A 23,168-nucleotide genomic window follows, 5' to 3' on the forward strand; every position below is an offset into this window, starting at 1 on the left:
CGTTTTGTACCGCCAGCGCGTACCACGACACGTACCTCGGCTCGTAACGAGTGAAGCACCTTGGCTCATATACCGGGTTCATGCCATGGGTGAGTGCCAGACACAAAACCGACGCGGCGAACTGAGAGTGTCGTGGTGCGCTGGTACGATGAACCAAAATACCCTCGGTTCGTGTGAGTCGGGTACGGGTGTAAACCGAACAAAGCAGGCGCAAAGCAAACCCGAGGTACAAGCGAACCGCGTGTACCGCACGGTGCAGGGAAGCTTGAATACAACCAAAATCTTGGAGCGTATGGTGGTGTGTCCCCACGCTTCTTCCTCCCCTGTCGATTCAGAATTGTGTTGTTGCTCGAACACTCAGTGCTCAAACTCAACCCAATTACGAATCATCTCTGCGATACGGCTTTACGCAGTAGGCCTGGCCGCTTTAACGCTTGTGATGTTTCAATGCATTCTAATGCAATGGCGCACTGCAAATGTTAATAAATGACAAGAAGAGTGCTAGGCGTCATCTAACCTAAGGCACTCTCCAGGATCCCTTCGAAAGATTGGCTGCGCTAGGGTCTGATTAGATTAGATTAGAAAATACGTTTTTTCGGAATTCTGAGTAGGGGAGCTGGGGTAAGACGGCCAGGTGGGGTAAGACGGCCACCCCACTGTTTTAATAAGTATACTAATGAATATTACTAAAATGTTCAGCAATACTGTTCCTCATGCTAAATAATGCATATGGAGTCACCTATGCCAGAAATATTGTTTGAAATAGTATAAAAATAGCTCAAAATATACAAATAATTTTTGAACTTGAAACTGGATGTAATTTTCATGAATTACAACTTAGGCATTTTTGTTAAATAACAATATGTTTTTCTGTCTTCAAATATTTTTTCATGTTAAATTGAAGTTTTTCCTAGATTATGTCCCTCAAAAAGTTCAAAAAATGCGATGAACTGTTTACAAAAAATGTTTAACCCTCTTCTGCCCAAATTTTTTTTTCGATTTTTTTTATTTTTCCCGTATTCACACAGAAAAAATTCAATTCTCGAAACCGTGAAGTCAGTTCACGATTATGAGAACCACGAAGGAATATATTCACGTTTATGGTGCAAATGCACCATACTCATGAATAAATTCCTTCGTGGATCTCACATTCCTGAATTTAATTCACGATTACGGGAATTGATTTTTTTCTGTGCAGGAGGTCATTTTGAGCAACTTTTGTTCTACGAAAAACTTTACTTCTCTTGTTTTATGTTTTTCTTGTTTCATTTTTAGTATTTTAATTTGCATTTGTCTTGTTTAGTTTATGTTTGTTTTTGGTAGTATTTGGCTAACTCTACCACCTCCTATCGTTACATTTTGCCTATCTAATTTTTTCATGTTTTTACAGCAACTTATTCAATTTTTTGCATGTTTTTCACATTTTCTGCTATTAAATGGAACCATTATCATTTAAATTGTAAATAAATGCGTAGAGGCATAGTCTGGGGCACTAGAAAAATTACAGCATACTTCTTTTTACTAAAAATATAGGAAATGTTAGTAAAAAACACAGCCAAAGTTGACCCCTAAAAAAAACCTTTTTAAAAACATTGGCAAAGTCACATAAAACAAGTCAAACTTCCAACCCAAATTTTCCAAAATTTTAAAAGTTATTCTTTCCAATGCTTTTTGAAGATCAAAAATTGGTTGAAAAATGGATTTTTGGCGATTTTTTAAATCGAAGCCCGTCTAGAGGCGGGGTTCCATGGGTTGTAGAGGGTTAAAAAAATAATTTATTTTGGGGCAAGACGGCCACCTCCTACCCAGTCACGAAATATTCTAGCAGAGCTGGTTCTGTCAGAATCCTGCTAGAACGTAGAACATTCCTGCTAGAATGCTCTAAGAATATCCAGCTCTGTAAGAACTCTGCTAGAATCCTGCTAGAACGTCGTGACTGGGTAAGACGGCCACCGTGGGTAAGACGGCCACCCGTAATTTGTAGATTTTATTTGATATAGGTTATATTTTTGACGGTTTTTGACTATTAAGACATATTTGTAGATAAAGGAAAAGCATTTTCAATAAAACTATCCATTTTAAATCAAAATGCTGTTAAATACCGTTTCGACAACATTCTTTACTGTGATATAGCAAAACTCATTGAATAGTATGAAATCCTATCAAACTTTTCATAAAAATCGCTAATTTAATATTGTTTACATAATTTTGATTTACTTATTCTAATCGAAATACACAAACTAATTTTTTTTTGTATCAAATTGTGTTTATGTTGTAGTAAAAATTCATAGTTTTTCATAAAATGTGGTCGCAATAATATGAAATTCACTGAGCCAAAATATTAAATTTTTTAAACAGCATTTTTCTTCACATTTAAAACCTGATTTTTTTCAACCAAAATAGTTATTATGTTCAGAGAAGTCTGTTGAACCGGCCATGTAGGTGTTTGGGTGGATTTAGCAAAGTTATTAAGTTAATTTATAGCATTGGCCGTCTTACCCCACATGGGTGGCCGTCTTACCCCGCGTTATCATATATGTACGATTTCAATTATTTTTTTGAAATTGCTGAAAAGTATTGAAAATTGGTTTTTAGACCAACTAATTTATGTCATTTCTATAATGGACTAGTAGTAGAACAATATGTACGTAATTTGAGATCAAAATAATCTGTTGTGTAAATTTTATTGGACTTCCCGCTTAGGGTGGCCGTCTTACCCCCATCTCCCCTACGCCATTAAATCCGGCGTCTAATTTTTCATAAAGGGACAAAAGTCGGGGCATCATTTCCCGATTTCGTGTGAGTTGGTACACGGAGAAAAAAGGGTTCCTAAATTTGTGAACAAGCGTTCACGAAAATGGGAACTACGAACAAAGTGTTCAAATCCCATGGTACGATTTCCAAAAACGTACCATTGGATTTGAACACTTTGTTCGTGGTTCCCATTTTCATGAACGCTTGTTCACGATTTCAGGAACTCTTTTTTTCTCCGTGTAGGGAATTACTCATTTAAAGTAGCTCAAAACTGTATTTTTTGATTTCAAATTATTTATTTGAATTTTCAAATGTTTTAGCTAATGTGATGACTGGGAAAAATGCATCGATAAGAAAGGGTATATGCTAGGGTATATGAAATTCTCTTAAAAATGCTGGGATCAATAAATTCAAGAATATTCTACCACTTTCTCGCGGATTCTCGCGCTTCGATTTACCTACTGATCTCCCCCACGAACACCACACGACTCTTAAAACTTTACTTTTGTAGATTTTAATAAAAAAAGTGTGTATGAAACACTAAATTTTGTATTCTGATGTCAGTTTTGACTCAAAAAATTAATTAAAAAAATAGTTTGGAATAGAGTGGTATATTTCAAATTAAATTGAAACAATAATATTTATAACAAAAAAAAACAAACACAAAATACAAAAAAAAATTGAGCCAAGAAGTAAAAAAACATAAAAAGAAAATTTTGTTTTTTGTTATTCAATTCCGTTGTTGGTATTTATTTAATATCCATTAGTATTTTCATGTATGAAAGTTTGTCCAGCTTATTTTAAAAATAAATAAAATTGTGTCATCCAATTCCTAATCCCTTCACGGAACGTTAAAAATCTTAATCCATCAAAACGAACCGTGATTCCTTGGTTCATTTTTTCAGTTTACCACACTATCAATGACACAAAGGGAAAATACACCGTTTCGTCGCCATTTAAGTCGTCGTAGACGACGTCAGTCACACCTCAAACGCAACGACGCCAACCGTGAATTTGAAGTCTTTAGTTTATATCAACGACTTGTTTTGAAGACGTGTTTTTAATTTTCTAATCGAATAGTTTTAATTAAAGATGAAGGATGTGTATTTTTTTTTGAGATTCTTAGAGGCATGAAACAATATTATATTTACAAATGTTTGTAAAAGTGCGCTTTACGCTTCTTCTTTAGCTCAAAGCAGCAAAACGCTGTTCATTCCATCTAGAATATTAGTCTATGCAACCACCAACCGTGAAGACTTTTGGTTGAACCCCAAAAAAAGTCACTTTCTCACCTCCGCCCCCTCGAAATTACACACCGACCACAATTATGAACACTAATATAGCACCAGACGACGACGACTGCAAGGGCCAGGTCCCCGACGCCGACGGGTTGTAATTTAATCTAATTATGATTGCTTCCTTACACGAACCGCCTAGCCCTGTGATGAAGGTGGGGAAGGGGTGTCAACCCTCCCTCCTGCTGGGGCGATGGTGCGGCGGCGGCAAATGGCGACACCAGACTCAGACATTTTCCACCCCGCTTGGCGTCCAGCAAGCCCTGAAAACCGATTTGATAATGTCTGGAAAATTACCGCCATCACCCTCGAAATTGGGCACTTCTCAGTTTCCCCCGTTCCCTCTCATAAATCGTACTTGTTCCAGCAACTCAAATTTTCAAAGTCTGCTCGAACGGCTGAGGTGGGGTGAAGAAACGGAATCGGTCCCAGAAGACTGCGAGTCTAATCGGATTATACGGTAGATTAAGTGAGTCAACAACATCAACCAACCAAATAACAAAAGTTGAACCGACGTCGGCCAAAGAAGGGAACAGCGATCAAAGGAAGGACATACACACGGCGAGAATGTTTAGGGAGTGCTAACTAGTATGTTGTGTTGTGTGCTCTGTTGACTTGTGTTTACCGTTCCTCTCGACCATCAGCAACGGGGAGTTGAAGTGGGAATGGAAGCGAAGAAATTTGATTCTACCGTGCAAAGGGGTGCCAATTTTCCTTATTTTTCCTTTTTTTATAAATTAATAAATTGTGGGTGATTCTCCGCCAACTCCCACAGCAGTTGCCCCGACCTCTCTTCGATTTGCGTGAAACTTTGTTCTAAGGGGTCACATTTGTCCCTGATCACGAATCCGAGGTCCGTTTTTTGATATCTCGTGACGGAGGGGCGGTACGATCCCTTCCAAAAAGGGACATGACATTTAATGGGAAATTTAATGTACTTTTCAAATTTGTTATAACCCAGAAGGGTATTTTTTCTTTTAAAACAAAATTTTCCATTTTAAAATTTCGTGTTATTTCTAACTTTGCATGGTTGCATGCTCTTTGTTTCGTCGTTCATGTCTGCCGCGGGTGACCATGAACGGCCGGCCATGATCAACGACGACCAACCCTTCAAAAAAAATCGTGAAATCGCGATAACTCATGATGATTACAAGCAAACCCCTTATGAATTTCTCATTGTAGTTGTCTGCTCTACAACATTGTAGAACATTGTTACACTCTAAAAATAACCCTGCAAAGTTAGAAAAAAATACAAAATTTTAGAATGTTAAATTTTGTTTTCAATATGTATGGAATGGTGATGGGCCAAAAAGGTGCAAGCCGCTCAAAGAACCGGTTAAATAAAAAGAGCGAATAAAACATTGCTGGCAAAAAAACTCCGTTCATTTTGATACTTCTGTAATTCTGTAAGTAATAAATATATTTTTAAACGATCTCAATCAAGCTAAATATTAAAGGTGGACAAAACTAGGGCGTCCAATTTTCCCGGGTTTAGAATTTCCCGGGAAACGGAAAAAAATATTTTCAGAATCCCGGGAAATTTTTGAAACAACAATAAAATCAATGTTTTTATTATATATGTTATGTTTTTCAAGCTTAAAATCATAGAATTTGTTCAATACTATTAAATAGTGATAATCTAAACTTCAATCTTAACAAGGGCAGCTGTTTGAAAATAGTTTAAAAGAAATTTAAAATGTTTTTTGTTCTTTGCTGTGCTTTTGATTTCAAATGAACCACCATTTTTAATGCAATGTGATTCAAAATCATTAAAATATAATGATTCTTTGAAAATGTAAAAAAAAAACAAGAAAATAATGCCAGTCAATGTAAAATTTCAGCAATGTTTGGAATTTCATGTTTTATATGAAATATATTTTACGAATTATCTCAAAGTCACCGCCTACTGGGGAAAATCGGGACTACAGTGTTAACAGGTACTGGAAATTTTGTAGCAATAAATTTGAAATACGGTGTACTAATTTTTTTGTTCTGGTCCTTTTTAAACCAACATAAAAAAACAAAAATACAAAACAAAACATTAGGCAAAAAATGGCTTAAACAGCTGTCTTTTTTTGTTATATTTGTCCTGAATTGCCTCAGATGCCGGTGATGAAAAATAGTTAAATATGATATTTTTCAAATTTAACATTATAAACATAAGTAAATATAGAAACCTGCCTTTCAAAAATATACAAAATTCAATAACAAAATATTTTAAGCGCTAGGCATTTTGCAGATGTGTAAACCAAAAATTTTGCAATTTTCCCTAATAATCCAAATTAATGGTGATGTATGCCGAATACAATTTTTAATGCTTCCAAATTTTTGTCGATTGCCAAGTATTTAACTGTGTACTTATTTCCACAACCAAATCTGAATTTCCAGACCAAAGTTGGATTTTTTTTTCAATTTCGAGAATTCCCGGGACAAAATATGAAAATTCCCGGGATTCGGAAATTCCCGGTTTTGGAAAAATCCCGGGATTTTTGTCCCGGGAATTCCCGGGGTGGGCGCACTAGGCAAAATCACTCTTTTTCAGGAGCAACTCATTTTCGTTCGCTCTTTAAAAAGAGCCGCTCTTTTGAACGGCTCTTTCGCTCTTTTTTAAAATGAGGATGAAAAGGGTTTTTTCAAGAATCGTGTGATTTTATAAGTTATTTCACATTGGACTTTTATAAATTAGGCCGTACCAAATATTTTTTGAAGTTTATAACCCTCAACTCTAGCCAAAGTCGCAAAAAATAAATAAATAACAAGCCATGGTATGAACATTTGAATGAAAAAAAGAGTTTAAAAATGCATTTCACACATCCCCAGTTGTATTGCAATCATTAGATTTCAAAATATCGAAGTATTAATGAACTTTTTTTAAGCCGAAAAAAAATTGGAATTGGAAAAATTGCTATTAATTCTAAAATTGCGTTTATTTCTGCAAGAATTAAACATTTTTCAAGTTGATGCTAGTAAACGCTTTAGTGAATTTCCTGTGAGAAAGAGTTCTGCAAGAATTGAACTAATGCTGATATTTTATTTGGAGAAAATATTCTGTGAACTCTTCTCTACATTTTATTTAATCGATACTATAAATACTTATGTTTAATCGGACAATATGATTTATTTTTTTCCAAAATCTCTTTAAAATTCAGTAGATTTTTGGTAATATTTGACAAATTATGCTATTTGAAATGCTCAAATTTGTATTCCGGTATTACTTTAATGTACACTCAGTTGTACAATGAAAAGTTTATTTCATTTTGTTTAGAAAATCATTTACTTTTGGGATTAATTGTTATAAGCATTGAAGTTTTTGAAATTGCATTTTCAATTCTCAAAAACAAATTAAATACTATTTTTTGGAAATTCAATAAATTATATTTATAACAAAAATCATGCCATATTGAAACGGTTCTTTCAAAAGTCCAGAGTTTAAAAAAGAACCGCGGTTCTTTTTTTGTGAGCCATGGTTCGTTCGCTCTTTTTAGCGAATCGGCTCATTGAGCGGTTCGCTATTTTTTGCCCACCTCTAACTATATATTATTACACTCACCAACAAAAAATGAAAAAAAAATGAATGCGCAGGCTAAACTCGATGGGAAGCACGTCCACAGAAACACGTGCACTTTGAATTTTTCAAAAATATTTAGACAGGGCCGAATGGTTTTTCTTCATAATTTGTAGGGAGAATTCAGGCGGTTCGAGAATTGAAAATGTTATTTCAAATATTTCAATGCTTACAAATTAATGTAAAACAAAAATACATAAAGGTTTTGCCCGGATACAAATTTAAGCATATTAATAGGCTTAACTTGGAAAATTTTGTACATTTTGAATGAAACATAGACGTTTATAGACTTTATTGATTGAATCAGAATGTAAAAAATGGTTTGCGGTATATTTTCTCAAAATAAATATGAGCATTAAATGTTTTGTTAAATTCTAGCAGACATAAACGCAACTTCGACAAATAAATAACACTTTACTCCAAATTCCTACTTACTACAAGTCTGGGTGCTCTTCCCATCCAATTATTAGAACGTTAAGATTCTGGTATAAACCTTTACATAAAGAACGCCAAGACCTTTGGTTTTCAAGCAAATCTTCTCGCTTTTACTTCTATATTTTTTAAATAATTTCAAAAAGTCAAATAAAAATTGTATGCCATTTTTTGAAACTTGTGACTATTTTTCTTTGAAAGGCCAACTTATCACCTTTCATTTGCGTATAAGACAATTGAAATCGGTTGAAATGGCGAGGAGTTATGATTTTTCGAAAAAAGTGGTTTTTGCGAAAATCGACGAAAATTGCCATTTTCAGACCACCCTAACACGGCGTAGGTCACCCTAATGGCCAAACAAAAAAATACGGGACTAATTATTTCGGCCATGGAACCTTAAAAAAATTGATCCCGTTCCGTACACTTTTGTTTTTTTCCATGCTGTTTTCGTGGGGAATTGCTAGCTCTTTCCTATATTTTTTCAAAGAGTGAAAGAGCCGTTCAAATGAGGCGCTCATTTTAATGAGCGATCGAAAATTAGCGATTCCTCAAAAAGAGCGGTTTTGCCCACCTCTAGTATGGAATGACCGGAAAAGTCAGTATTTTCTAAACGGGATTGTTCCTGGAGTTCTGAGAAGATCAGCTTTCCAGCATTTGATTCAACAGTATTAAAAAAATATTCTTATAAAAAGAACAGCCATAGGTTATTCAACAAAATTCAACTCTAGAGTACAACCGCGTTTCATTGATTCTCCATTTCTTTGAATTGGGTACTAAAGCCCTATCTCAATTTTTATGTACAACGGTAAAAAACACGATTTAAAACCATTTCTGATCACTTTTTTTCATTTTAATGCAAAATTATTTTTTGTCAAGACAACATTTTTTCGATGGATCAACTATGGTCTCCTTTGAACGAGCTGTCAAGTAGGAGCTTTTCTGTCAAGAAGGACCGCGAGGTTAATTTTTCAAAATTGATTTAAAAATCCATTTTAAATACTTTGTGGTCGTACAAAGGGTCATTGTACTCAGAAAAATAAGCTCTATCGCTGTAAACAATAATATCAGCAATCTAAGCTTCATTTTAGGTCCCAATTTATCCATGGAGTAGCTTGGTTTCTTGGAATTATTCCATAACATTTTTAAGCGAGTATAAGCTATTATTTTCTGGCCAGAAATGAGGTAAAATTAAATTCTACACACCAAACCAAACCCCGCCTTTAGAACTCTTAAAATTTTAGAAAATTTTAGGGTTGGAAGTTTAACTTGTTTTATGTGACTTTGCCAATGGTTTAAAAAATATTTTTTTCAGGGGTCAACTTTGGCTGTTTTGCCTTCCTCACTGAGGTAAGGCTATAATCCTGCTCTAAAAATGAACTTTGTATAAAAACGTCGTAGACCCACCTTCATGTATACATATCGACTCAGAATCGAAAACTGAACAAATGTCTGTCTGTATGTGTGTGTGTATGTGTGTGTGTATGTGTGTGTGTATGTATGTATGTGACCAACAAACTAGCTCATGTTTCTCGGCACTGGCTGAACCGATTTGACCCAAACCTGTTGCATTCGACTTGGTTTAGGGTCCCATAGATCGAATTTTATACAGATTGAAGTTTCGATAAGTAGTTCAAAAGTTATGTATAAAAATGTGTTTTCACTTATATCCGGATCTCACTTAAATGTATGCAAACTATGTCCGGGTCCATCATCCGACCCATCGTTGGTTAGGTTATCAAAAGACCTTTCCAACGAGCCCAAAACATTGATGATCTGGCAACCCTGTCTCGAGATATGGTCACTTAAGTGATATTGATGTACTTTTTGGAAGCCGGATCTCACTTAAATGTATGTAAACTATGTCCGGATCCACCATCCGACCCATTGTTGGTTAGGTTATCAAAAGACCTTTCCAACGAGTCCAAAACATTGACGATCTGGCAAACCTGTCTTGAGATATGGTCACTTAAGTGATATTGATGTACTTTTTGAAGCCGGATCTCACTTAAATGTATGTAAACTATGTCTGAATCCACCATCCAACCCATTGTTGATTAGGTTATCAAAAGACTTTTCCAATGAGTCCAAAACATTGGCGATCTGGCAACCCTGCCGTGAGATATGGCCACTTAAGGAATATTCATGTACTTTTTTATTCTGGATCTAAAAAATAGATGAAATTTGTGTACAGCCATTGCTGGTAATGAGTGAGGAAGGCCCCAACCACATAGGTGGATTGAGTTAGTTTTTCTTACTAACATTTCGTGTATTTCAACTAAAAAGAAGTATGCAGTAATTTTTGTAGTATCCCAGACTATGCCTTTACACTTCTTTTTACAATTTAAATGATAATGGTTCCATTCTATAACAGAAAATGTGAAAAAATAAGCAAAAATTTGTAAAAGTGACTGAAAAAACATGAAAAAATACTAAAAATTAAACAAGAAAAACATAAAACAAAAGAAGAAAAGTTTTTCGGAGAACTAAACTTATTCAAAATGGCCTCAGGGAAAAATAAAAACATTTTAAGTTGTTGAGATTGATTTTCAAAATGTCTATGTGATGTGTAATTTTTAACCAATTCTGGCAATAACACCATAAAAATTGTTTCAAAGTACCGCAAAGTTACTTTTCCCAGCCAAACACAATGGTGTTCTGCGATAGCCATCTGCCTCCAACGACAACGGTTGGACGGCCGGCTCCTCTGGACCTCTGGTAAGCTGCCTCACAAAGGGTGCCATAACTTCTCCCCGGGAACCGACCGAACGTCATGAGTTGGCAGAAAGTGAGATTGCGTGGCAAATTAAACGATCGTGAGCGTGAAATCAATTGCCACAAATGTGTCCCAACAAGTACCTTCTCCTCCCGCTCCATCGATGCCGCTCATCTAGATAAGATCTCGATCTGCAGTGGTGGCGGCGGTGACTGACTTACCTGGGTTTCGGTTAGGCAGAGGGTCTGGGCGAGCTGCTTCCGTTCCGCCCCCACCACGTAGTGGTTGTTCTCGAAGGCGTGCTCCAGCTTTAGCAGCTGCGAGGGTGAAAAGGCCGTCCGGACGCGTTTGGGCTTCCGAAAGGGGAGCAGGTAAGCTGGAAGGATGGATACAAGAATTTAAAGCAGTTAGTATTGAACATGTCTTTGTCTCATCAACCGGATTTTGAAAGAATCAATTTCAAACTTATCATTAGCTAATTCGATTGTAACGAAACGACAACAAACTTCAGAAGCTTCTCTATATTTACTCTACTCCAAGCGTTCCTCCAAATGATCTCTTACAAAATCTCAACCGCAATTCCAACTCAATTATATAAGCCAACCCATTAACCATGCATGTGTTCTTCCTTTATCGGTAAGTGGTGACTTGCATCGCCGTGCAAAACTTGTGATTAATTTCGCATTAGTGCAAAAATACGCTCAATTCAGAAGGCTGCAAGGGCCCGAACCAAGTGCGGACCAAGAATCGCCATTTAATGGCACTTTTACGTTTCCCACTCTCATTAGGGGCCATCATCGGTACGAAGTTTTACAAAGTAAAGTGTCCGTGAATTAATTCCAACTACAAATACAACCCATCGTTTTTCGTAATCGTTGTTCATGTTGCCCTCGAGGAAGAGTTCCTCTTGAGTCTCAAGATGGGCAGATGGATGGCAGAATCTTCGGAAACAACATATAAAAAAAAATCGCTTCGAAAAGAGAGGCGACTTTTCATTGTCCGCCATTACTTAATGTGGTCCGCCCGGGACCCCAAATTATCGACATGGAATCGTTTGCACACATTCCACACAAATCCCCAGAGAAAAAAAAGTAGAAGTCAGAAGAGTGTGTGTATGTGTGTGTGTGTGTGAGAGAGAGAGAGAGTGAAGGGAGTAAATCGATCACGCATCATTAATGGCAGAGTAATTGCACTCTTAAAGAGGTTTACCAAGAGGTCCGAAGAAGCGAGAAGTGCAGTGTTCTTGCTGATGGCATAATGGTAGGGGAGAGTTGCTTTGTTAAAAAAATTAAAATTGCAAAACAACTTTATCAATATTATTCTAGTGTTTAAGATTACTTATCAGTTAATCTTCAAAAATTTAAAAGTTTTTAAATAGAAACCAATAAAGGGGCTGCAAAAAAAATCTTTTAAATTTTATTTAAAAAAAAAGTGTAACAAATCAACTTCAGTATTGAAAATGGATCTTGAACAATGTTACTTAATTCACTTAGAAGCGGTTAATACATTTCACGCAGATGGTCTTCTCCTAAAAAAATATTTAAAAAAAACCCTGGTGTGGTTGGTTTATTCCTCAAATATAAAAAAAATATGGCCATTAATAATCACAACAGCCACCCCTTTAAATTATTTATAATTTAATTGTTCTACTCATACCTGCATATAATACCGTAGTTTTTTTTATTAACTAGAAAGTTATTTCGATTACCTGAAAGAATTATTTTTTTCCCAAAAAAAATACCTTCGACTGCAATTTTTTTTCGAAAATTTGTATATTTACCTTAACTTTTGTTTTAAGAATAACTTTACTTCTCTTGTGTTATGTTTTCCTTGTTCCATGTTTGATATTTTTATTTGCATTTATTTTGTTTAATCTATGTTTATTTTTGATAGTATTTAACTCATTCTTCAACCTTCTTTAAATACCTTTTGCCTTTTATGTTTTTTTATGTTTTCAATGTAACTTTTCCATTGTTTCTGCATGTTTTTTTACATTTTCTACAACAAAGATAATGGCACAATGTAATTTATTTTGTAAAAAAAAATGCATCTTATATTCACGTAAAATATATATATAAAAAAAGTGAACAAACAGCTAGAGTTGACCACAAAAAAATATATTTAAAACAATGGCAAAGTCACATAACACAAGTCAAACTACCAACCGTAAAATTTTCATAATTTTTTTGATTTCGTCTTACCTATGCTATTAAAGTTTATGCTTTTAAAGTTGAAAAATGATTTTTGGCTAAATTTGAGTCGGGTTGTAAAGGGTAAAGATAACTTTGCCAGGCCTTTTTTCAAATTAAGTTTACTAGCAAAACATTTGGCTTAAATAATCAGAGCACAGTACTTACACAGTAAAAAAACTGGTTAATACATCTAGGAAGGTTACATCTTTTTTGTTAGAAAAAAATGTTTAACATTACCATAAAAAAATGTAAATTTACCACTTCTCCGTTATAATGTCACTTTTTCAATCAATATTGTGTATTTAAATATGTAAATCAATAACATCTGGGAATGGGGATGGATTAACATTTTCAGAAAAAAGATTGTATTAAAAATAAAAATAAAATGTAAATTTACATCTTTCCTATGTGTTTTACATTGCCACAAGAAACGAAAAGCAAAATTTGTTTGGATTTGTTACATTGGAAAAAAATATCGAAATTTCATGATCATTTACAGATTTTGTTTTTAAATCTTGCGGTCGTGGTTTTTCGTTGTTCGCATAGTTTTAAATTTACACGATAAAACGTGAGATCAGGGATGCCAGATACACAGATTTGTCTGTGTTTCACAGACTTTTGAGCTTGTGTCAGACATTTTTTGAGGTGCACAGACATTTAAAAAAACTTCATTAAATTATTATTTTGTAATCTTTTTTGTCGAAACTTATTTCGTTAGTCTTCAAATGCCTAAAAGCGCAATTTCTGATGGATTTCAATGACTGTGAATTGATATATTTGAATTTTAGACAAATGCACAGACGTACACAGACTTTTTTACAGACATTTAAAAAAAACAAGTGGCATCCCTGCGTGAGATAATTGCATGATTAGTGCTACCAATTGATAGGTAATCATAAGAAACAAACTTTTCCAGCTCTCTTTATTTTAAAAATCTTATCACCTGGAAACAACTCAAAATACATATTCCTGCATGGATAATCATTTTTAGCACGGAATTTTTTTTCAGAGAATACTTACACAAAAAGATTTTATTTGTATGGAAATTGTCCACGATGGAGGGGGGGGGGGGGTTGAGATTTCCAAAAAAATGTCTACGTGGTCTGTGGATGGTCCCTTATTAAAATGGCTTCAAAGACTCTAAATTACATATTAGATCACTAAATAAATGATTCCCGACCCAATTTACTAGATTTCCAGCTTTCTTTGAAATAATCCCAAAATCAAAGCCAAAAGAATAAACGAGACCGAATCAAAATCTTTTCTTGTAGAAATTGTTATGAAAATACAGCAACATGTTCATAATGAATTTATAGATATGTACTCGAATTCATCGATATTTTGAGACATTTCTATAGAAATATCTGATAGAACCGACAAAAATCTTAATCAAAGAAAGTTGCCCTATCCTCCTACGAAATAATTCGATTCAACCCGCAAAATGTCGAGAAAACTCCTCTCAAATATCAGAATCGTCAAATTATATACTTAAGTTTGTTCTACGAAACAAACCGCGTTAGTATTTCACACTTATTCGAAAAATTTAAGGGAATAAAATCAAGGCTGAGTTTCTTTTATTATACTGTGTTGTTTTCAAAAGTGAGGCAGTCTTATCCTAACTTTCTCTTCAACTATTGAAAGGGTTTTTTCTGTGCCATAGAAGTACAACAAAACTTTTCAGATTTTCAATTCAAATATATTTTTTATGATGCCTTCAGAACGTTAGTAAAAAAAAACAAAAAAAAACTATTCCTATTTTCCTTTTAGAAGCATTTATGTGTTTTCTTTTTTTATAAACGTTTTCGGCATTCTTTTACCATCAAACTTTTGAAATTATGAGTTTTGCTTTAATCGGAAAACGCCATTGATTTCAAATTTTGCAGGATTTTAAAGTTTAAAGTCGAGAACATTCCCCTTCAAAAATCGCGAACCGCGCAACGCATTAGGCTAATGTCTTTCCGAAAGCCAACCCATCAGGAAAGCTGAACCCCAACCCGACCCCAAGTTTGTTAACCAGCTCTGGCTCTCCGACTTTACCCATATCAACGTGATCATTATCGTCGCATCGAGGCACGATATCAGTGATGCACTGACTGCTGTGGTCGAACTTCCCCGTAAGGCCCCGAGAACATTGCTTGTTTTATGCTTCTTTTACGAGGCCTAATTTGATTGATTCGGATGCATAATGTTCGTTAATCGTGATGTGCCTTTTGCAACTACAACACACACGAACCGGGAACGATACCACCACCTTTCCTCCCCAAGTGCAGAGTGCATAAATTAAGATCTTAATGATGGAGAAGCTAACCCGTGAGGGACTGATGTGCGAGTTTTCAAATGTTGAGCCAAGTTTTTCATAACTGATCGCAGAATGATTCTTCCTCATACCTGCGAAAGCATGAAAAAAGAACAAATATTACCAAATGAATGTAGGATTGTGAAAATTCTTCTCATTTTTATCATCGTAAAATCGTTAAAGATGACGCCAGGTTCCGCAAGGGTTCCCATACCACCTTTCGAAAGCTCACCCCGTTGCAAGAGGCAAAATTGAGCTCAAACTGCCAGCAATTATCGTAATTAGCGAGAGGAAAACGATTAAACCGAATAAATATTAATAAAAACATGTCTAATTAACGTGATGAATCTCGGGAGCGCCCTTGCCTGTCCGCCGGCCAAATCCATAACCGGAGCTCGCAACAAGCCTCTCCCTGCCTGGTCTATACAAACAGCAGTACAAAAATTTAATTGAATTTTATGGAAATTACCTTCGATAAGCAATTTCCCAGCCAACCGAATGACGGGTTAGCGGACTCTGACCACCGACTTTGCTCGCGCGCTCAATTTTATGCCATTAGGCAATATCAAACAATAATTAAATTAATTTAAAACGAACTCTGGCTCACGTAAAGTTGCCTAATTCCCGGCCTACTAGATTAGTAGGTTTCCCGCGCGCGAACGAGCATAAAGTAATCAAAATAAAGAGTTATGCACTAACTAGAAGAGCTGAACAAAATCTATCGATTTTCAGCATAACGAGCCCGTCAAAGGGTGCCAATTCTCACCGGGAGTTCGTGATCGACTACTACTGCGGCGGTGATGGATTATGTAACGAAGACATGATCTTTGACTAGCGGGAGAGAAAGAATTGCCACATGTTAATTTTGAAAACGTTAAGGGGTTACAAACATGAAAATCGGCAAAAATGTCAGAGGTTGGTTTGAGCACAAACTGAAACTTTTTTTTAAATTTGTTTTCAGGAAATTGAAATGTACATTTTCAACTATTAACTAAATAAATTTGAAGACTTTGGTCAAATCATTGCCGAGATACAGCTATTTGAAGTAAGCAAAAAACGGGTGCCACGATATCGCAACACTGCCACGACCAAATCGGCTCAAAATTTTGGTGAAGACTTATCAAACCGGTCTCGTGTGCATGAGGAAGTGTTGTTTTTCTTATAAAAAATCAAAAGTGTTTGATTTTTGTACTTTAAAAAAATGTAAAATTTCACATTCGAGCACATGTCTTGCGAATCTTCACCTCAAATTTCAACTAATTCGGTCAATCACATCTCGAGATATCGTGGCACCCGTAAATCAACTCGGTGTTCAGAGAAAAACGCTCGCAAAGTTTGACAGTTCGCTTTGCGCATGACAAAATGTTCAGCTTAAATCGTCTGTAACTTACTTTAATCATAAAATATCTTCATGAAACTTTCAGGAGTGATTGAAAATCATCTTGTAAGTTTATTTTTAAATAAACTTAATAACGTAATATTCAATGTTTGGCCCTTTTAAAATGTTAGTCTTGATTTAAAAATTTTCAAAGTATTTTTTTCGAAAAGATCGAAAAATTTCACAAATTTTTCATGCATTAACATTGAAAATCGGACCATTAATTGCTGAGATATCGTCATTAGAAAATGGTGGGCTGTTTGGGTGAGACTTAGAAAACTTCAATTTTTGTGTTTCTTTTTCTTTAAGCCGCTGTTTCTCAGCAACCAGAGGTCCAATCTTCGATGTCTCTTAGACAATTTTATAGCAAATTTTCTGAACTTTTCAAACAAAATATTTTTAGAAATGGTCACTCATGGTCACTATTTTTAAAAATTGAAAAACTGCAAATATTTGTAATGTCAAACTTGTTTTTGCATGAAACTTCGATTTTTTCCAAAAATCACATTTTTTTCAAAAATTCATAACTCGGCGGCAGATTTTTTGACCATGTTTCTCTATGGCTCTCTAAGTTGCGGATTTTTGTTCCCTAAAACATATAAAAAAATCTCGAAAATCAAAAATACATATTTTGGGAAATTGAGTTTTAGTGCTAAAAAAGTTGAGAAAAAAATGTGCAATTTTTTTCTCAAAAGTTCTCAACAATACCTACAACTTTGCCGAAGACACCAAATTAATCAGAAAATTCACTCAAAAGTTACAGCTGTTTGAATATTTACATACCATTTTTGTATGGACAGCTGCCAAAATTGTATGGAGACTTGTATGGGTGAACCAATGACACAAAATAGCTTATTTGGTCATAGGGAAGGCCCATTTCCATTTCCGATTTTGGTAGAGAATTGCTAATTTTAAGAAATTGTAAAAAAAAACTGAAATTAAAAAAAAACGATTACTGGAAGATTTATTATTTAGTTCTATACATAATTTCCTTCTTTTCTCAGTTGGCCCGCAAGCTTATGTGAGCTTCAAATTTGGCTTAACATTAGCTCCTGCCCAATAAAATAACCACAATGTACAATACATTCTTTACAATCAACAATCGATTGAACAAGTTTTTGTTTTCCTTTTTTTTGTGTTGGCAATATATTTTTAGCCTCTCGATTTGTTAGAAAAAAAATTAAGAGTGTTGCCAAAACAACAACAACGAAAAAATAGGAGAAAAAAACAATAAAATTTTATAATTTAAATATTCTGAAACTCACTTGAGAGTGGAAGATTCTGCTCGATGACAAAAATAACTAAATTTTTTTCGTTTAGATTATTTTGTAACATGTTTTGAAATAATTGGCAAGTAAAAGATAAAAAAAAAATATCAAGACATTTACAAAAACTAAAAAAAGGCTTTAAATCTTAGCGGGTTGCAGACTGGATTTCGTCATGTATATGTGATGATTGTCTAGCCCAAGTACTTCAAATGTTTTGAACAATTCATCAATATACAAATTACGCACAAATTGCATCATTAACTCAAATGCGACAAAGCAATCGTATTAGACATTAATGCGAACAGGAGCAGTTCATTGAGGCCAAAAAGTAGCTCAAAACAATGTATCAGTTCACAAAATCAATGCAACATTCCACAATCAACTTTCGATCCCAATCCATCACCTCGAATCACCGTTGCATGTTGCATTTGCGCGGAAAACGGTTCCAATAATGTTTCCTAATATTTTCCGTTGGAAAGCGGTGAAAAGTTTTCCATCCACCACCACCCACCATCCTTCAAATTGGTGACCTGGTCCTGTTTTCCTCAAGCGGTCTTGGTGACAGCCCCAACTCAGCAGCTCTCACTCTCACAATGCTTCGAAGGGTGTTCCGTGACAGAACGGGGTTAACCTTTTAATTTATTATAATTTCCCTACAACTGCTAAATGCTCCCGCGTCAAAAGTTGTTCCACCCTCGCAACCCGCGCTTCATCCACTTCAATCAATCCGTTTCTGGGTGTTTCAAACACGAAGAGTTCTAGCATAACGTGGGGGCGAGGAGGGTTCTGTTGATGTTCCATTATAGTAATTATTCATAGAAAGTTTAAATTGCCGCCGTTAGTGTTGGGGGGTGTTGGCTTGATAGAACCAGTGTTTTCGAGCCTGATTTCCTCAACCCACCAGTACGACACGGTACCATGATTGTGGTGTGGCGCACATTAAGGTGAATAGATAGCAGAGGCCCACCCTTTTCATTTAAATTGCGATTTTATTGGCTCTAATGAGGTTATCCAAAACGCGAACTTTGTGCGCGGGTGAGGTTGGGGTTTGTTGGACGATGTTGGAAACTTGATCAACTGCCAATTGAATTTTTTTTACTGATGTGTAATTCGGTTGAATTTTAAAAACAATAAATTTAAGAAAAAATAGATTAAATAATACATAAGATTCTAATCTCTCCTAAATGTCTGCACCTGTTTCAGCTGCAACCCCGTCATCACAAAAAGCAAAGTAGAAGGGAGAGGTTGGAGTTCAAGCGAACCTAAAATGTATACCGAAGTTGATTGTTTCCGTGAACTATTATGCCAGTGCGAGTGATTCTAATGACGTTTCTGAGTCACTACCACGGCCTGAGGGGCAAAAGTCTACTCAATTTGTGTGTTTAAATACCGTCAGCAGTCGGTGCTAAACAGAATGTTGCTGGGTTTTTTTGCTCACTAAACTAGAACAGTACTCGAGGGCTCCACTCCATGCAACCGGACTGCAGCTTTATCTTATCTCGGCTTGTTATAACCAATTAAACTACCTGATCAGTAGCGCTGAACGCAACTTAATTTGCATACGTAACAGTTTGACCATATCAACAGCAGCAGCCCCACCATTATCGATCATTAACGGAAAAACTTCATTACACGCGTATTATGGAAGCCCCCCCCCCCCCCCCTCCGCTTCTTGGTGGCACAAAAAGTTGTAACAATCCCGCACGAATTATTTCAATCCGACCATCCTGTGTTTGCAGTTCAGAGGAAAGCAAACCGGACTCTTAACGAACTAACCGAACTGCAATTTAACCCTTTGCTTCTCAAGCTTAGTGTGGTCACTGAATAAATCAGTTTTAATTGCAGATATTTCTAAATGCATCCTGGAAGAACTTATGGTTAAATCACGCCCCAAGTCCTTTCTTGCCAATATTAATAATTGCAGTACATCCGAGAAAACCCGAAAATGTACAGCAAAAATTAAAGCGACCTCACGGAGAAAAAAGAGTTCCCAAAATCGTGAACAAGCGTTCATGAAAATGAGAACCACGAACAAAGTGTTCAAATTTCATGGTACGTTTTTCAAAATCGTACCATGGAATTTGAACACTTTGTTCGAGGTTCCCATTTTCATGAACGCTTGTTCACGATTTTAAGAACTCTTTTTTCTCCGTGCTGGCCTACTGCATTGCATTAACCGCAGAGACAGACTCAGTGAACGGACCACATTTCACATAATCCACAGGGGAGGAACGATGCGTGCACATACCGTACCAAACGCTCAGAATCAGTTAGGGGTGATGTGTCAGTTAAGGGTTAGCTCGAGATAATGACGGATGTCGCTGGATTACCATCGTTCCACTCAACCTAAACTAAACTACCCGTCGGGACGCAAACGATGTGTGCTTGCTTAAGTCAATTATTAAATTAATGATTTTGTTGAGCGGCTACATGTTTTATTGGCTTTTCAAACCCTTGTTTTTTCGCACGCCCGTTTCGTGACGTGCAATCGGTGGCTGCTGGCCATGCGGGCTAGGAGGAAAGAGCGTACCAGATCAGATGGCCATAACCGCCCACACCCACTTATGCTGGGCTTGCTGATGTAGTTGTAGCGCGCGTCAACTTACTCACGATCGCGACCAAGATAAGCGAGATTAGCCTGGCCTGCAAATTGATCGAGTCAGGCAAGCTTGTTTGGGCTGGCGTGGCAGTGTTGCCAGTGATCATGATGTTATGATCCATGAATCATGAGTAAAAACTTCTCAAGAATATTTTGATTTTGAAAATTTTACAGCATTTGTGAATGTTATGTACCCAAATTTTGACTAGACCTAACCTCTAACCTTATCCATGCCTGACCTCAAATTTGAACAAAATTGCAACAATGTAACATCTAAATCTCCATTCCTAACACAATCTTCATGGTGCCAATGATGCTCAACACGAGAATGTAATTCGCTACCAAACTGCTACTAAATTGTGCAGTTTGATCCGGTGTGGAACCCACGGTTGCTCACTCTCGCGTTACCAATTTGCGATCCGAGGGGCCATAAATTACCTCCCGGGGTAGGCAACGGCAGCAGTTACTAACAGCCAACGTGATTACCATAAGCACTAGCTTCGGTGCAGGTACCCGCCGGTACTGACCGGGCCCGGGATCAAATTAAAATTAAATTACAAAAAAATCAATCATTTATAATTAACTTAACATGTTCATACCCCACACCGAACTCCGGCGATCTGCGAGACTTGACCGGCCACGGAACCAAAAGGCTTGTGACCATCGCGGTCGCAATCTAAACGGAGCAAGAAAATAAAATAAAATACAGAGAAAAAAAAGCTGCTGCACCGCCAAGTAGTGAAAAGTTCAAACCTGAAGCCTGCGCCCTCGGTCCGGACAAGTATTGAGGAAGGCAGCAAAAACAACCACCAGTCAGTCAGTCACCCAGTCGCTGTGTGTTTATAATCAACGTTAAACACATTTGCCTGCTCTTTAGCATATACACTATAAAAATACAATATAATTAAATAATTACATATCATTACTGCGCATATATTTATACATGCAGGCACACACTGGGCCACTCTTGGTTCTGCGACTGTTTGGTGACTTGGGTTGTGCAAAAAAAAACAGCTTGACTGGTTGAGTTTAACCATGCACAATTTTAAGGGTTATGTGGCTTAAATTAACCTTGTGACTGAGACAGTTTGAGTCAAAACATCAATTGTGTGTAACATTAATTTCTTTGGTTGATTAAATTTATATGTTTTGGTTGATGATTTATTTGTTCTAAAATCCATAAATTTTGTCAACGAATATATAATATCGAAGTTTAACTTTTGAAACTTGTAATTTCATAAGAGTTGCCAAATCTGTAGCATCTATTCCTTGTTGGAAAGCTATTCTTTTGTAAAATTATAAATTACATGAAGCAACCGGATTTTTGTTAGATTCAATTTCCATCTTAACTTTTTAGCTCATCGCCTAATTCAGTTATAGTTATTGAACCTGCTTCGGTAGAGTCTCTGATCGACAGTTAGACTCGTAATCCAAAGGTCTTCAGATCGAATCCCTGAGATCAATGGGGAATACCACACAGAAAAAAACTGGTAATATTCATTAGGAAATGGTGACAGATTTTGTGTAAAAAAGTGTAATAGTACATCAGAAAATGATGTTTTTTCATCAGTTTCTAGCGAATATTAATTAGATTCACATTTTTACACATTTTGTCTTCCTCACCTGAGGTAAGGCTATAATCCTGCTCGGAAAATGAACTTCTTTCAGAATCGTCGTACACCCACCTTCATGTATACCTATCGACTCAGAATCGAAAACGAAAATGTCCGTGTATGTGTGTTCTGACTCAGTTTTCTCAGAACTGGCTGAACCAGTTTAGATCAAACCGATCGCATTAGACTCGGTGTAGGGTCCTATACGTCGCTATTGAATTGTTTGAAGTTTCGATAAGTAGCTCAAAAGTTATGTATAAAAATGTGTTTTCACAAACATCCGGATCTCGCTTAAATATATGTAAACTATGTCCGGATCTATCAACCCACCCTTCGTTGGTTAGGTAATCGAAAGACCTTTCCAATGAGTCCAAAACATTGATGATCTGGCAACCCTGTCTCGAGTTATGACCACTTCAGTGATATTTGTGTACTTTTTCATTCCGGATCTCAAAAAATTGATGAAATTTGTGTTTATTACCTATACATTACCTAAATTACTAAAAAAAGAAGTAATATTCAACCTACCACATTTGCAACATTCCAAAATTCAACTTCAAAAAAATGATGATATTTGTGTTTATTACCTAAACATTACCCAAATTACTCAAAAAAGAAGTATTATCAACCTACCACATTTGCAACATTCCAAAATTCAACTTTTTTTGCTGTGTGGTTCCTGGACGAAAATAATTCGACCCGTATTTTTTTGTTTGGCCATAAGGCCGACCTAAACACAAAAAAAAATATTTCCGAATGTTACATCATTTATGATGTAACACTTTTGCACGTCATTAAACATTTAAATTTAAATGCAAATTGATGTAAATTTGCGACAAATTATACGTAAAAACATGATTTTACGTGTGATTCAACTGGTTACGTCGAGTCTCAAGTTTACATCAACTGAGTTTACATGTGATTCATTTTTTCCGTGTCGAGTAAATTCACATATTTTTTTCTGTGTACCCCGTGTTACGGTGGTCCAAAAAAATTCCATTTTCAACACGCCATTTCAACCGATATTAGCTCTTTTGGACGCAAATGAAAGGTAATTGATTGT

The 23,168-nt window shown here is 36.0% G+C and overlaps 1 protein-coding gene across 1 annotated transcript in view; it reads right to left on the reverse strand.

Annotated features, from left to right (window-relative positions):
- Nucleotides 1–23,168, reverse strand: part of LOC6041371 (homeotic protein empty spiracles) — a 60,323-nt gene that overhangs the window by 13,040 nt on the left and 24,115 nt on the right. The window contains exon 2 of the mRNA XM_038249245.1: nucleotides 10,981–11,135. Coding sequence (XP_038105173.1) covers nucleotides 10,981–11,135 — 155 coding nt within the window. The remainder of the gene's footprint in view (nucleotides 1–10,980; nucleotides 11,136–23,168) is intronic.

This window comes from Culex quinquefasciatus, chromosome 1 (assembly GCF_015732765.1).
Source record: "Culex quinquefasciatus strain JHB chromosome 1, VPISU_Cqui_1.0_pri_paternal, whole genome shotgun sequence".
NCBI lineage: Eukaryota > Metazoa > Arthropoda > Insecta > Diptera > Culicidae > Culex > Culex quinquefasciatus.